The 14,077-nt window shown below is 38.0% G+C and overlaps 1 protein-coding gene across 1 annotated transcript in view; it reads right to left on the bottom strand.

Moving 5' to 3' along the window:
- The window catches only part of MORC1 (MORC family CW-type zinc finger 1), a 173,867-nt gene that overhangs the window by 75,031 nt on the left and 84,759 nt on the right, over positions 1–14,077 (bottom strand). The window contains 2 exon segments of the mRNA XM_021070415.1: positions 2,712–2,817; positions 5,448–5,576. Of these exon segments, the coding sequence (XP_020926074.1) occupies positions 2,712–2,817; positions 5,448–5,576 (235 nt within the window).

Raw genomic sequence — 14,077 nt, 5'->3', positions numbered from 1 at the left:
TTTTTTTTGTCCTAATCTTCTCAGTAGAAATGAAATACAGATGGTCAAAATTATGTCAGTATATTTAAAGAATCAAGGATTTAAGAAATTATAAATATAAGAAGATTTCTGGCATTTCAGGCTTTTAAGGTCCATTGGTTTTCTGTCAACATAGCAAATTTATTTGCCTGTCATCATAAGTGGTGGTGTTTTGATGTGCAAAAGAGAATTAATACAGCTTTGAAACTAATTTTACAGTGCTCTGTGATGGCATCACCACTCTTTCAAGGACAAGAGGGAGAAAGTGTGCCAATTCAAGGACAATGGTAAGTTGGAGATAAAGGAAGCTACAGAGGATGGGTTTTCAGTTTTGTGGGTTGAACGAGGCCCAAGATGGGGTACGAAGTCATAGGTTACAACTGTGAGAGGGGCTTAAATTCTCATGGCTTGTTACCAAGGGGCCCCCAGTGCCCAGGGCCTTAAATTGTCCTTATAAAGGGATCAGCCAGACCTAGAAAAGGTGCAAAAGGTACTATGATTACACTCCATTCCAGGTGATGGGAAGATGAGTTAAAGAGAGGCTGTATCATTGTATCATTTACCCAAAGTTTTACAGCTAATGGAGCCAGGAGTCAAACCCAGGCAGTCTGGCCCCAGAATCCAAACTCTAAACACTATCCTCTGCTGTATGAAAGTTCTGAATTCACAGAAAGTGATCAATATTGGAGTTCCCATCATGGCACAGGAGAAACAAATCCAACCAGGAACCATGAGGTTGCGGGTTCCATCCCTGTCCTCGCTCAGTGGGTTAAGGATCCAGTGTTGCTGTGAGCTGTGGTGTAGGTTGCAGATGCATCTCTCAGATCTAGCATTGCTGTGGCTGTGGCGTAGGGTGGCAACTGTAGCTCCGATTAGACCCCTAGCCTGAGAACCTCCATATGCTGCGCTTGCGGCCAAAAAAAAAAAAAAAAAAAAAAGGTGATCAATATTATTAACCTTTTTCTGACAATTGTGGGCTGTACTAATTTTATTTACATTTTCAAGCACACAGGTCTTTTCATATACAAATTAAAAAAAATACTTATCTTAATCAACACTTGGGTGAAAATAATGACAACGAAGACACTATATATCAGACTATTCTTAATATTGAAACTGAGCCACTACTTTCTTCCTACTTAGGAGATATTTAAGTTCCAACTTAGGACCAGAATCAGGAGGCCTGGTCCGGTGGCTTCATGAACAGGCTTCATATCCCCCCTTCTGGGCTTTAATTTCCACTTCTCTAAAATTAAAAAGACTAGAACTACTCATGTTCCCTGAAACACTAGGCTTTCTGCAGTGAGCAGGGGATAGAAATGAAAAGTGGATACATCTGGCCCCCAGATTCTCAGCCTCCAATTCAATTAGGACAGTTCTGTTTTTATCTGTTTTATGTACTTGGGGTCAGAAATAAATGTTATTTGGGGGGAAAGAAAAAAACAAGTTCTACTGCAAACCAAGAAAGGGGACTGAGAAACCCCCTGGGTCTTTGAAACCTAAGAGCCTCTGTCACCTGTGACACTTTTCATTAATCTCTAAATATGATTAACCCAGGTGGAAAGGGTTTTAGTGGCAGTTTCTGGATGTTTTCTTCTTTTTTACTTATTTTTATTTTTTTACTTTTTAGGGTCACAGCAGAAGGATATGGACGTTCCCAGGCTAGGGGTCAAATCGGAGCTAGAGCTACCAGCATATGCCACAGCCACAGCAATATGCGATCCAAGCCACACCTGCAACCTACACCATAGCTCATGGTAATGCCAGATCCTTGTCCCACTGAGTGGGGCCAGGGATTGAACCTGTATCCTCATCGATGCTAGGTGGATTTGTTTCCACTGCGCCACAAAGGGAACTTCTATTTTATTTTTTTCAATTGCTCTATTTTTTTTTTTTCAGGACTAGATGAAAATATTCAAACAAGAAGTTCCCTGGTGGCTCAGAGGGTTAAGGATCCAGCATTGTCACTGCTGTAGCTCTGGTAACTGCTGTCACACAGGTTCAATTCTTGGCCCAGAAACTTCCACATGCCAAAAAAAAAAAAAATCAAACAAGAGTTATTACACTAATGTCTGTATTAGCAATACTGATCCACTTATCCAGGCTAAAGTACTTAGAAAAAACTCCACAGAAATGCAATGCATGACTCAGGGGTGCCTTTGCTAAATGGGAGTATTAAGTCCCCCCCGCCAAGGAAAAGAATATAAGTCAAAAAGGGCTTGTAATAACATTGACATTCATTAATATTTAATCAGTCTTTTTCCTGTTTTAGTATGAACTTCTTCTAAGAGCACAAAGCAATAAAATCAATATACGGGTTAAACTGAAAAATCACATGATCCAACAGTTTAGTGCCTCTGGAGACACCCTCTAGATAAGACTCCTTCACAAGAAGATTGCATATTGCGTGAAAATGAACGGGAAGGCAGAACTCAGGGGCAAGGTCTCCTGCCATGGAAACACAGAGCTGCACACCCAACATTTACAAAAAGTTACACCCAGGTCTCTTTTAACTTGATGTAAAAGAACAGTAACAAAATATCTTTCCAAAGGTGGCAAGGGGCTAGAAAGAGTTAGAAAATATAAAGGTACTAAGCTAAAATTTATCTATAGCTGACACTTTCCAGTTTCAAACATAAATATTTTAGGAATTAAAAATGAATAAAGAATTTTAGATAACTATCAAAAACTACCTGTTTTCCAAGAGGTTAGGGTTATTAGCACAAATCCAGATGTCAAAACATTCTTTTTCCTCATAATCAGTAGACGGAGGCAAGATTCTCCATTTAAGGCAAAGATCTAAAATCACCAAAACAAAATTATATACAAGAAAGACTATAGTCAGAAGTGAATCTATCATAGCAAGATGTCAGGTTGCATATACCAAAAGGATGAGGTATCTTCTGGTCCAAAAACAAGTGAATCCGTAGTCATATAGCATTATATTTGATGGCACAACTAGTTTAGGATTCTATGAGCTACCCAAGGACACCATCAATAAATCATTATTGTTGATTTATTGCTTAAGTTCATTATTATTGCTTAAGTTCTTTCTGTTGGTTTCTGCTAGAAAAGAACCTTAACAGGTCCCTCTTCACCTCTTCTTAAACCACATGAAGACTTCTAGTAACCTGGCTCTTTTTTTTTCTGACCTATGATGTATCTACTGACAATAGCACTGTCCATCTCCAACCATATGACTAACCTAACAAGAAAAATCAATCTCTATCATTTACACAGTTCCCTGTTCTGTTCTCCCCCTCCCTCTACTCCTCACACACAGCTCTTATCTCACTCTCCTGTCTACAATTCCTGACTTCTTTGTCCCTTCCTCTCTTGTAGGACCAAGGCACTTGACTCTCTCCAGGTTACACCTCACTTTAACCCTGAATTCCCTCCAGACACACTGCGAATGGTTCTTAGGTAAATACTTCTCTGTCTAAGGTGGAGAGAGTTTGCACAGTGCTTAAGAATCTGAATAGTTCCACAATGACCCCCTCTATGATCTTGGAAAAATTACTTCTCTGTGTTTCAGTACCATCATCTGTAAAAAGAGTACCTTATTAGTACTTATGTAAAAGGATTCCGGAGAAGTGACATAATAAACATGATAAAAGTTACTAACATTGCTAGACATTAAACATGATGGTTAGTTTTATGGATCAATCTGAATGGGCCAGGGGGTGCCTGGATATTTGGGTAACCATTATTCTGAGTGCCATCTGTGAGGGTATTTTGGATGAGATTAACATTTCAGTTGGTAGATGAGTAAAGCAGATTATCTTCCCTAATATGAGTGGGCTTCAACACGTCAGTTGAAGGCCTGAATAGAACAGAAAAGGCTAACCCTCTTGCAAGTGACTTCTTTTTGACTGTCTTAAACTGGGACATCAGTTTTTTTCCTGCCTTCAGACTAGAACGAAAACATCAGCTCTTCCTGGGCATGGAGCCTGTCAACATTTAGACTGGAATTACATCAGTGAGTTTCCTTATTCTTGGGACTTCAGACTCAAACTGGAATCAAACCAATGGCTCTCCTGGGTCTCCACTTTGCTAACTACAGATCTTGGGACTTGTTAGCCTCCTTATCACTTGAGACAAAACCCTGTAATTAATAAATATCTATGTATCTATCTATCTATATCTATCCATCTATTCATCCAATAAATCCATCTATCCTACTCGTTCTCTTTCCCTGGAGAACCCTAATGCACTATCCTCCTAAGCACTTAAACTTTACATGTGTTAATTAATTGTATTTTCACAAAACTATATTATGTAGCTATAAATACTAACCTCATTTTATAAATAAGAACACTAAAGCTTCAAGAAATTAAGGAACTTGCCCAATTTCACACAGCTCTCAGATACTGGAGATTGGATTCTGGCAGTACCTTGCATATATCTAAAACATAGTCATTTTTAGCCATTAATATTATCATCCAATAGTTTGTTTCTTATGGTCATAAATTTCTAAGTGTTTGCCCTGTGTGTTTGTCTTAAATCTCACCGTCATGCTTTTATTTAGACATTTATGATTTCTCACCTGGATCCTGAATTATGCCAGTAGTTTTATCAGAGGCCCGACCTTAACCTTTGCTCTAACCCTCCTCCAAATCATCCTGCACTGACTTTCAGAGCAACCTTACTACCAGTGACATCTAACTAGTCAAGTCCTCTCTGGACCACCGCAGGCTCAAGGTTGGGGAGGTGTTCACTTAGCCCTATGCAAATAACTACAACATTTCACACACACTACAGTGTACTTTTCTGTTTGCTTGACTGTCTTTCCTACTGGACAGCAGATTTTCTGCAGACAGTAGAGACACAATATATTGTTCTCCTTTTTAAAAACTCCCAATTGCTTATTAAAGTAAAAACTTCTTATCCTAACATTCAAGGTTGTTTAACATGTTTACTCAATCCAATAGTTCTGTCTTCTATTATTTATTCATCACTTACTCACTCAGGAGTCAATTACTGTCTACTATTATTTAACATAATTAGAGTTTTAAGTATTAAAATATAAAAATGACTGTTTCTATCATTTACCACAAAAACATTAGCTGAAGTATACGTCTGATATTAACATACATTTCCAGTTATATCTCTGCCTTTCAAAAGCCTACTTTAAAGACCATGGCAAAGGTTATCTCTGTCATGAAACCTAACTTCAACTTCCCCATTCTTTTTTTCTTTCGACCCTTAATCAAAGAACTTGATGATTCTTTTACATCATTTACATTATTTTAACCTCTATCACAAGTAATGTCATGCTCATCTTAACCTTTCATCTAGATCCTAACCTCCTTGAAAGTAACCCTGTCTTACCCACCTTTGTCTTCTTCATGCCCCATTTTTTAACACAAGGACCTGCATGTCAGGAACTCAGTAAATGTCTGCTAATTGAAACTGAATTCAATGCTCACCACACTGAATAATGAATGGGATGGCCATGGCTTGTCTTCTTTGATACTGAACAGAATCTAAAGATCTCTCAGTATCCTTATTATTCTGGTATCCAAATTCATTCCAAAACAATGTTAGATTTCTATTACCTGAAAGGAAGGAAGGAAGGAAAAGAAAGAAAGGAAGGAAGGAAGAGGGAGGGAGGAAGAAAGAGAGAAAGAGAGGAAGGAAGAAAGGAAGAAGAGGGAGGGAAAAAGAGGGAGAGAGAGAAAGAAAGAAAATAAAATCAGTAAGATCAAGATGATAAAGGGAAGTCTGGATATAAACACATGTATATTACAATATGATCTTGAATATGTAAAAACTAATGCATATACAGAAATAAGAAATTAAAATATTTAACACTGGCTTTCTCTGAATATGGCTAAAATTTGTTTTTTGCTTTATTCTTTCTTGCGTTTTTCCAAACTATGTATAATAAATACGCAATATCTTTATAATAAAACTGAACACAATTGCAGTGATAAAAAATATATATACATATTTTTATGATTACAATAAAATACACTGACATTTAAAGCTTTTTTTCTTAAAACTCCCAGAAGGGACTGTACAGATTAAACTTAAAGGCCACCCTTAAGACTATTGATGCAAATATTTATCATCTTGTCTCACAGCCAGAGTTTCTACTTTATCCATGATTCCCTTTTTGTCCAGTCCCTGTGGTTTATGCCCTACCCTTGCCCCAGATTCTAAATTCCATCCTTGCTTAGAAACAGTAAGGAGGACCACCAGGGAGGCCTCCTTAGGAGGCTGTGTTCTCATTCTTCAATCCAGCAATTGCACTGCTAGGAATCTTTTCGACAAACCATATATATCATAGTGTGAACTGAAGTTTGGCACTTGTCATCAGCCTCTACATGGAGTAAAACATGAGCCACTGAAGCTGCAGACCCACAGCACCCCCTGAGCAGAGCTCAGGGTGGAGACCAGGAGAGGCACCTTGTGCTCTTGGAAAACTGGAAGACTGGGTCTTCTTCTTACATATTTTTAGCAAAAGATTTTATGAACCCAATTCTTGCATCTCCTCATATCTACAAAAACACTAAAATCCTTCAATGATGACTGAGGTCTGTGATGAGTAGTAACCTTCATGAGACCAGCAGCAAGCTTCTGTAATATGTGTGTAATATGTGTGCATGGCTGCCTGCACTTCCCCCTTCACTTCCATGACATACCTTGATATTTCCCCCTTCCCTCTTTGGGGCAGTACTTCAGAGCTCCTGGGCTGTAGTTAAGTGGACAAAAAAGTTGTGGTGGTCATCTGTGAGAACAGCCACTACCAAGGGTGGGCCTGTGAGCCCTGAGGGAACTCAGGCAAGAAACAAAGAAGACTGGCCCACAGCTGAGGTGCATATCAAAGGAGTGATTACAGTAAGTCCAGACCTTCACTTCTTCCCAAAGAAACTGGTTTTCTGTAAATCTTTTTCTATAAATCTGGTTTTCTGTAAATCTTTTGTTCCTATTACTTTCCCTTTGTTCCAAAAACTCTTATATCCTAGCTTCCCCCCTCACCTCCTCGGAGCAGTTTCTCAGGGCTACCTGAGATGCTGAGTCTCAGGCTTAGGTCCTAATTTCACCCCAATTTAACTCTCAACTTTCAGACTGTGTAATTTTTTTAAGTTAACAATAGCACTGTTTGGATGGGTGAAAAAAAAACCCTGGAAACAAGGCGAAACTGGGAGTTAGAGCTAAATATATTATTATATCAAGATCTCTAAGAGAGATTTTTAATAAATTTTAGATATAAAATAAAACAGCATACCTAGTATAATCAACTGTGTAATGTAAAAAAAAAGGTATATATCTGAAAAATATTGATACGACATGCTTTTCTTTCCCCAGAAGAGTACAAGAGAAAGGTTTAATAGCAGATACCTTTGGAGGAAGGACAGTGGTTGAGAGGGAGGCAGTGAAACAAACTTTCACTTTTCATTTTTTACTGTCTGAACACTTTGAGTATTTTTACATGTGCATTACTACTTCAAAATATCTCTTTGAAAAAAGAACCCACATTTACCATTCTGTACAATACAGGGAGCAACTAGTCACCTGTGGCTACTGACCACTTGAAATGTGGCATTTCATCAAAGTATAGAGTTCAAAAAGGTAGGTTCTAAAATATATACCTTAGAAATAAAACATATGAAATTATGGCCAAGCCTACATCAACCATAACATACGACAGTGTGATCCATGCAAAATAAAAATAAACATCTTGACATCTTTCCATCTCTGTTAAAACTGAGGTTCAGGATGCTATTCACCTTTAAGACCAGCAGGGGAGGGACTCAGTCTTCAAAAGGGGCGATGTAGTTGTAATTGGCTGGGCTGACAGCTGCCCTCACAAATCCCCAGCCCTCCTGCCTTGTCTTCACAAAATCCCTGCCAGCTCTCACCTCAGATTTCCCTTCAGATTCTGCTTCTTGGGCTTTTCTCAACCCAGACATTTAGTTTTCTGCTCTTTGCTCAGCCTTTGGTCTTGGCCTAGCCCACACTCCACTTTTTCGCTGTGCACCAGATCCTAGAAATACTCTTTGGTGTCCAGACAGGTTTTGCGAGGCCCTGTTCTCTGATTTCTACATGAACTACTCGGTTCTTATTATGTCAAGACAGGAAGGGCTATAGATTAAAGTCAGGTGACCTGGAGAGCTGTGGCTGCCACACATTCATTGTATGATTGTGGGAAGCCAGTAAATTTTCTTATCCATAAAGTGAGTGCTTACAATAACTTGCCTTATAGGGTTAACACTAAGAATAAATATGACAGTGCAGTAAAAACTATACTGCCAGAAGAAATTTAAGTTGCCAAGTGTTGTACTTACTTTCTCTCTAAATGTTATTTCCCCAAGAAGACTTCACCTTTTCAAAGGAGGACTGTGCTTTATCACTCTACATGCACTCAACTTAGAGTTTGGCATCCTGCATCTAACAAGTCCTCAAAAAATGCTGCTACTACTCTTAACAAAATAGCTCATTAATGCGCTGTTTGGGATAAAATGAAAGTGAAACAATGTCTTTCCCTGAAAACATTAACTAAACACAGTTAAAACAACCCAGCAAACTTATAAAATGAGTATCAACTGTGAGCCCCAACACACACATTTTAGAAGTGGTAAACACAGGCACATATATCTCAAAGGTGGGGTAATACTTGCTCTGTGATCACACTTGTCTTATGACACTTACACATTACATTTCAGTTCACTTTATGCCTACTTCCCCCTCTGGAGAGTGAACTCTTTGAAGACAATAGCTGTTTAGTATCTTATTTCACCTGATATTTAGAGCTTAACGTTTACTTATAAAATTAATTAATATTGAAGAATTGGAGTTCCCATCCTGGGGCAGAGGAAATGAATCTGACTAGGAACCATGAGGTTGTGGGTTTGACCCCTGGTCTCGCTCAGTGGGTTAAGGATCCAGCGTTGCTGTGAGCTGTCTTGTAGGCTGCAGACACAGCTCAGATCTGGCATTGCTGTGGCTGTGGCATAGGCCGGCAGCAACAGCTCTGATTAGACCCCTAGCCTGGGAACCTCCATATACTGTGGGTGTGGCCTAAAAGGACAAAAAAAAAAAAAAAAAAAAAAAAAAAAAAAAAAAAAAAACCTAAATAATTACTGGCTATCAAAGGCATAAATGAGAACACATAATAGCCCAACATCTAATAACCAGGCCTGACAGAAGATAGTATACAATTCAAAGTAGGTAACAGGACAGAGGAAACAACCAAAGTTGTTCAATCTGAGGATCAAAAACAGCTTTTCTTAATTGCCAATAGAACTTCAACTTTTTCCCTTCACGTGGAAACTGATCCAATATGCACAATTTACAATGTGTTATTAAAACAAATTTCTATGGAGTTGACCCTGAAGGCTAGGTAGGTGATTCAGCAAGTGGATAAGTAAATTGGGTAAAGAAATAGCAGTGGGAGGAAATATACCACACCAGTTTCTGTTTTCTTTCATGTGTTAGTCTGTAGAGATTTATATAACTATCCTGAGAAAAAATTTCCTCCTACATGAGGGAGCCTGCAAAGGGCTATCAGCAGATTTTTCAGTAGAAACTTTGCAGCTCAAGAGGGAGATAATATAACCAAAGTGCTGAAAGTAAAACAAACAAACAAATCTGCCAACCAAGAATATATTACCCATATTAAAACTGTCCTTCAGAAGTGAGGAACAGATAAAGAATTTCCCAAACAAAAGCTGAGGGAGTTCATTATTACATATGCCTTACAAGAAATGCTAAAGGAACTTCTTGACGACGAAATGAAAGGAAACTAATTAGTAACTTAAAATCATGAAAATATAAAACTCACTGATAAAGGGAAGTATATAGTCAAATTCAGAACACTCTAATTCTGTAATAATGGTATATAAATCACTTAACTGTAATATAAAGGTTAAAAGACAAAGTATGAAAAACAGCCATAGCTATACTAACTTACTAATGGATACACAATATTAAAACACATAAATTGTGAAATAAAGGACACTAAATGTTTGTGGCAGGGAGGAAGTAAAATGGTTGAGTTTTTACATATGATGGAAGTTAAGTTGTTATAAACTTAAAATAGACTGTTACAGCTATAACATGTTTTATGCAAGTCTCATAACCACAAAGTAAAAACCTATAGCAGGTGTACAAAAGATAAGAAGAAAGGATTCAAAGCATATCACAAAGGAAGAGACCAAGAAAGGAAGAAAGACACAAAGAAACTACAAAACAGCCAGAAAACAAAAGATGGTAATAGTAAATCCTCATACATCAATAATTACTTTAAGTACAAATGGATTAAGTTCTCCAACCAAAAGATGTGAAATGGCTGGATAGATCAAAACCAATACCCAACTATACGCTGCATAAGAAAGACTCAATTTAGTTTTAAGCACACACATTAAGTCAAAGTGAAGAGCTCGAAAAAATATATATACCATGCAAATGGAAACCAAAAGAGAGCATGGGTAGCTATGCTTAGACAAAACACACTTAGTCAAAAACTGTAGGAAGATAAAAAAGGTTACTGTTTAATGATAAAGAAGTCAATTCATCAAAAGGCTGTAACAATTGTAAAATATATACCTAACATCAACATACTTAACTATTAAGTGAATATTAACAGATCTAAATGGAAAAATAAACAGCAATGCAATAATAGTAGGGAATTATTTACCCTTCTTTCAGCAAGGAACAGATCATACAGAGAGAAAATTATTATTACTATTATTATTTTTTTTTGCTCTTTTCTAGGGCCGCACACACGGCATATGGAGGTTCCCAAGCTAGGGGTCCAATCTGAGCTGTAGCTGCCGGCCTATGCCAGAGCCACAGCAACGCGGGATCTGAGACATGTCTGCAACCTACACCACAGCTCACGGCAACATCGGATCCTTAACCCACTGAGCAAGGAAAGGGATCGAACCAGCAAACTCATGGTTTCTAGTCGGATTCGTTAACCACTGAGCCATGACAGGAACTCTCAGAGAGAAAATGATAAGGAATTCATATACTTGAACCATACATTATATGAAATGAACCTAACAGACATCGTTCAATAGCAACAAAATACATATTCTTCTCAAATGCCTATGGATCCAGATCAGATCATATGTTAGGGTGCAAAAAAAGTCTTTTTTTTGTTTGTTTATCACATCTGTAGTTGTATAATGATCATAACAATCTGATTTCACAGGATTTCCATCCCACAGCCCAAGCACATCCCCCCACCCCCCAAACTGTCTCCTCAGGAGGCCATAAGTTTTTCAATGTCTGTGAGTCAGCATCTGTTCTGCAAAGAAGTTTAGTCTGTCCTTTTTTCAGATTCCACATGTCAGTGAAAGCATTTGATATTGATGTCTCATTGTATGGCTGACTTCACTTAGCATGATAGTTTCTAGGTCCATCCATGTTGCTAAAAATGCTGGTATTTCATTCCTTTTAATGGCTGACTAATATTCCATTGTGTATATGTACCACCTCTTCTCGATCACCTCCTCTGTCAATGGACATTTAGGTTGTTTCCATGTTTTGGCTATTGAAAATAGGCTGCAATGAACATTGGAGTACATGTGTCTTTGCGAGTCGTGGTTTTCTCTGGGTAGATGCCCAGGAGTGGGATTGCTGGATCAAATGGTAGTTCTATGTTTAGTTTTATGAGGCATCTCCATACTGCTTTCCACAGTGGTTGCACCAATCTACAATCCCACCAACAACTACTAGGGTTCCTTTTTCTCCACACCCTCACCAGCACTTATTGTTTGTAGACTTTTGGATGATGGCCATTCTAGCTGGTGTAAGGTGGTACCTCATCGTGGTTGTGATTTGCATTTCTCTAATGATGAGTGATGTTGAACATCTTTTCATGTGTTTCTCAGCCATCTGCATGTCTTCTTTGGAGAATTGTCTGTTTAGATCTTCTGCCCATTTTTGGATAGGCTTGTTTTTTTTGGTATGGAGCTGCAGAAGTTGTTTATAAATTTTGGAGATTGATCCCTTGTCAGTCGATTCACTTGCAAATATTTTCTCCCATTCTGTGGGTTGTCTTTTTGTGTTGTTTAGGGTTTCCTTTGCTGTGCAGAAACTTTGAAGTTTGATTAGGTCCCATTTGTTTATTTTTGTTTTTGTTGTCAATACTATGATGAAAGGTGGATCTGAGAAGATGTTGCTGTCATTTATGAGTGTTTGGCCTATGTTTTCCTCTAGGAGTTTGATAGTGTCTGGTCTTATATCTAGGTCTTGAATCCATTTGGAGTTTATTTTTGTGTATGGTGTTAGGGAGTGTTCTAATTTCATTCTTTTCCATTTGGCTGTCCAGTTTTCCCAGCACCACTTACTGAACAAGCTGTCCTTTCTCCATCGTATAGTCTTGCCTCCTTTGTCATAGGTTATTTGGCTGTAGGTGCATGGGTTTAATTCTGGGCTTTCTATCCTGCTCCACTGATCTATATTTCTGTCTTTGTGCCAGTACCATGCAGTTTTGACAATTGTTGCTTTGTAGTATAGTCTGAAGTCTGGGAGCCTGATTCCTCTAGCTCTATATTTCTTTTTCAGGATGTCTTTGGCTATTCTGGGACTTTTGTGCTTCCAAACAAACTTTAAACTATTTTGTTTGAGTTCTGTGAAAAATGTCCTTGGTAATTTGATAGAGATTGCATTGAATCTTTGGATTGCCTTAGGTAGTATAGTCATTTTGAGAATATTAACTCTTCCAATCCATGAGCATGGTATATCTTTCCATCTATTTGTGTCATCTTTGATTTCTTTCATCAGTGGCTTGTAGTTTTCAGAGTACAGGTCTTTTGTCTCTTTAGGTAGGTTTACTCCTAGGTATTTTATTCTTTTGGATGCGATGGTAAGTGTGATTGCTTCCCTAATCTCTTTTTCTGCTATTTCATTGTTAGTGTATAGAAATGCCATCGATTTCTGTGTATTGATTTTGTATCTTGCGACTTTGCCAAATTCGTGGATGAGCTCTAACAGTTTTCTGGTAGAGTCTTTAGGATTCTCTAGGTATAGTATCATGTCATCTGCAAATAGGGATAGTTTTACTTCTTCCTTTCCAATTTGGATTCCTTTGTTTCTTTTACTTCTCTGTTTGCTGTGGCTAGGACTTCCAGAACTATATTGAAGAGGAGTGGCAAGAGCGGACAGCCTTGTCTTGTTCCTGATCTCAGCGGGAAGTCTTTCAGCTCTTCACCATGGAGAATGATGTTCGCTGTGGGTTTGTCATATACGGCCTTTATCATGTTGAGGTAGGTTCCCGTTATGCCCACTTTCTGAAGGGTTTTTATCAGAAATGGGTGTTGGATTTTGTCAAAGGCTTTTTCTGCATATATTGCGAGGATCATATGTTTTTTTTTTACTTCAGTTTGTTAATGTGGTGTATCACACTGATGGATTTGTGGATATTGAAGAACCCTTGCATCCCTGGGATAAATCCCACTTGATCATGATGTACAATCCTTTTAATGTATTGTCAGATGCGGTTTGCTAGTATTTTGTTGAGGATTTTTGCATCGATGTTCATCAGTGAAATTGGCCTATAGTTTTCTTTTTTTGTGGAATCTTTATCTGGTTTTTGTACCAGGGTGATGGTGGCCTCATAGAATGAGTTTGGGAGTATCCCTTCCTCTGCAATTTTTTGAAATAGTTTCAGAAGGAGAGGTTTTAACTCTTCTCTAAATGTTTGATAGAATTCGCCTGTGAAGCCATCTGGTCCTGGACTTTTGTTTGTTGGAAGTTTTTTAATCACGGTTTCAATTTCAGTACTTATGATTGGTCCATTCATCTTTTCTATTTCTTCTTGGATTAGTCTTGGAAGATTGTATTTTTCAAAGAATTTGTCCATTACTTGTAGGTTTTCTATTTTATTGGCATATAGTTACATATAGTAGTCTCTTATGATCCTTTGTATTTCTGTGATGTCTGTTGTTACTTCTCCTTTTTCATTTCTAATTGTACTGATTTGAGTCCTCTCTCTTTTTTTCTTGATAAGTCTGGCTAGGGGTTTATCAATTTTGTTGATCTTTTCAAAGAACCAGCTTTTAGTTTCATTGATCTTTTCTATGGTTTTCTTTGTTTCTATTTC

Source organism: Sus scrofa, chromosome 13 (genome assembly GCF_000003025.6).
Source record: "Sus scrofa isolate TJ Tabasco breed Duroc chromosome 13, Sscrofa11.1, whole genome shotgun sequence".
In the NCBI taxonomy this organism is placed as follows: domain Eukaryota; kingdom Metazoa; phylum Chordata; class Mammalia; order Artiodactyla; family Suidae; genus Sus; species Sus scrofa.
The sequence above is the reverse complement of the archived record's forward strand: the minus strand, read 5'-3'. Positions and strand labels throughout refer to the sequence as shown.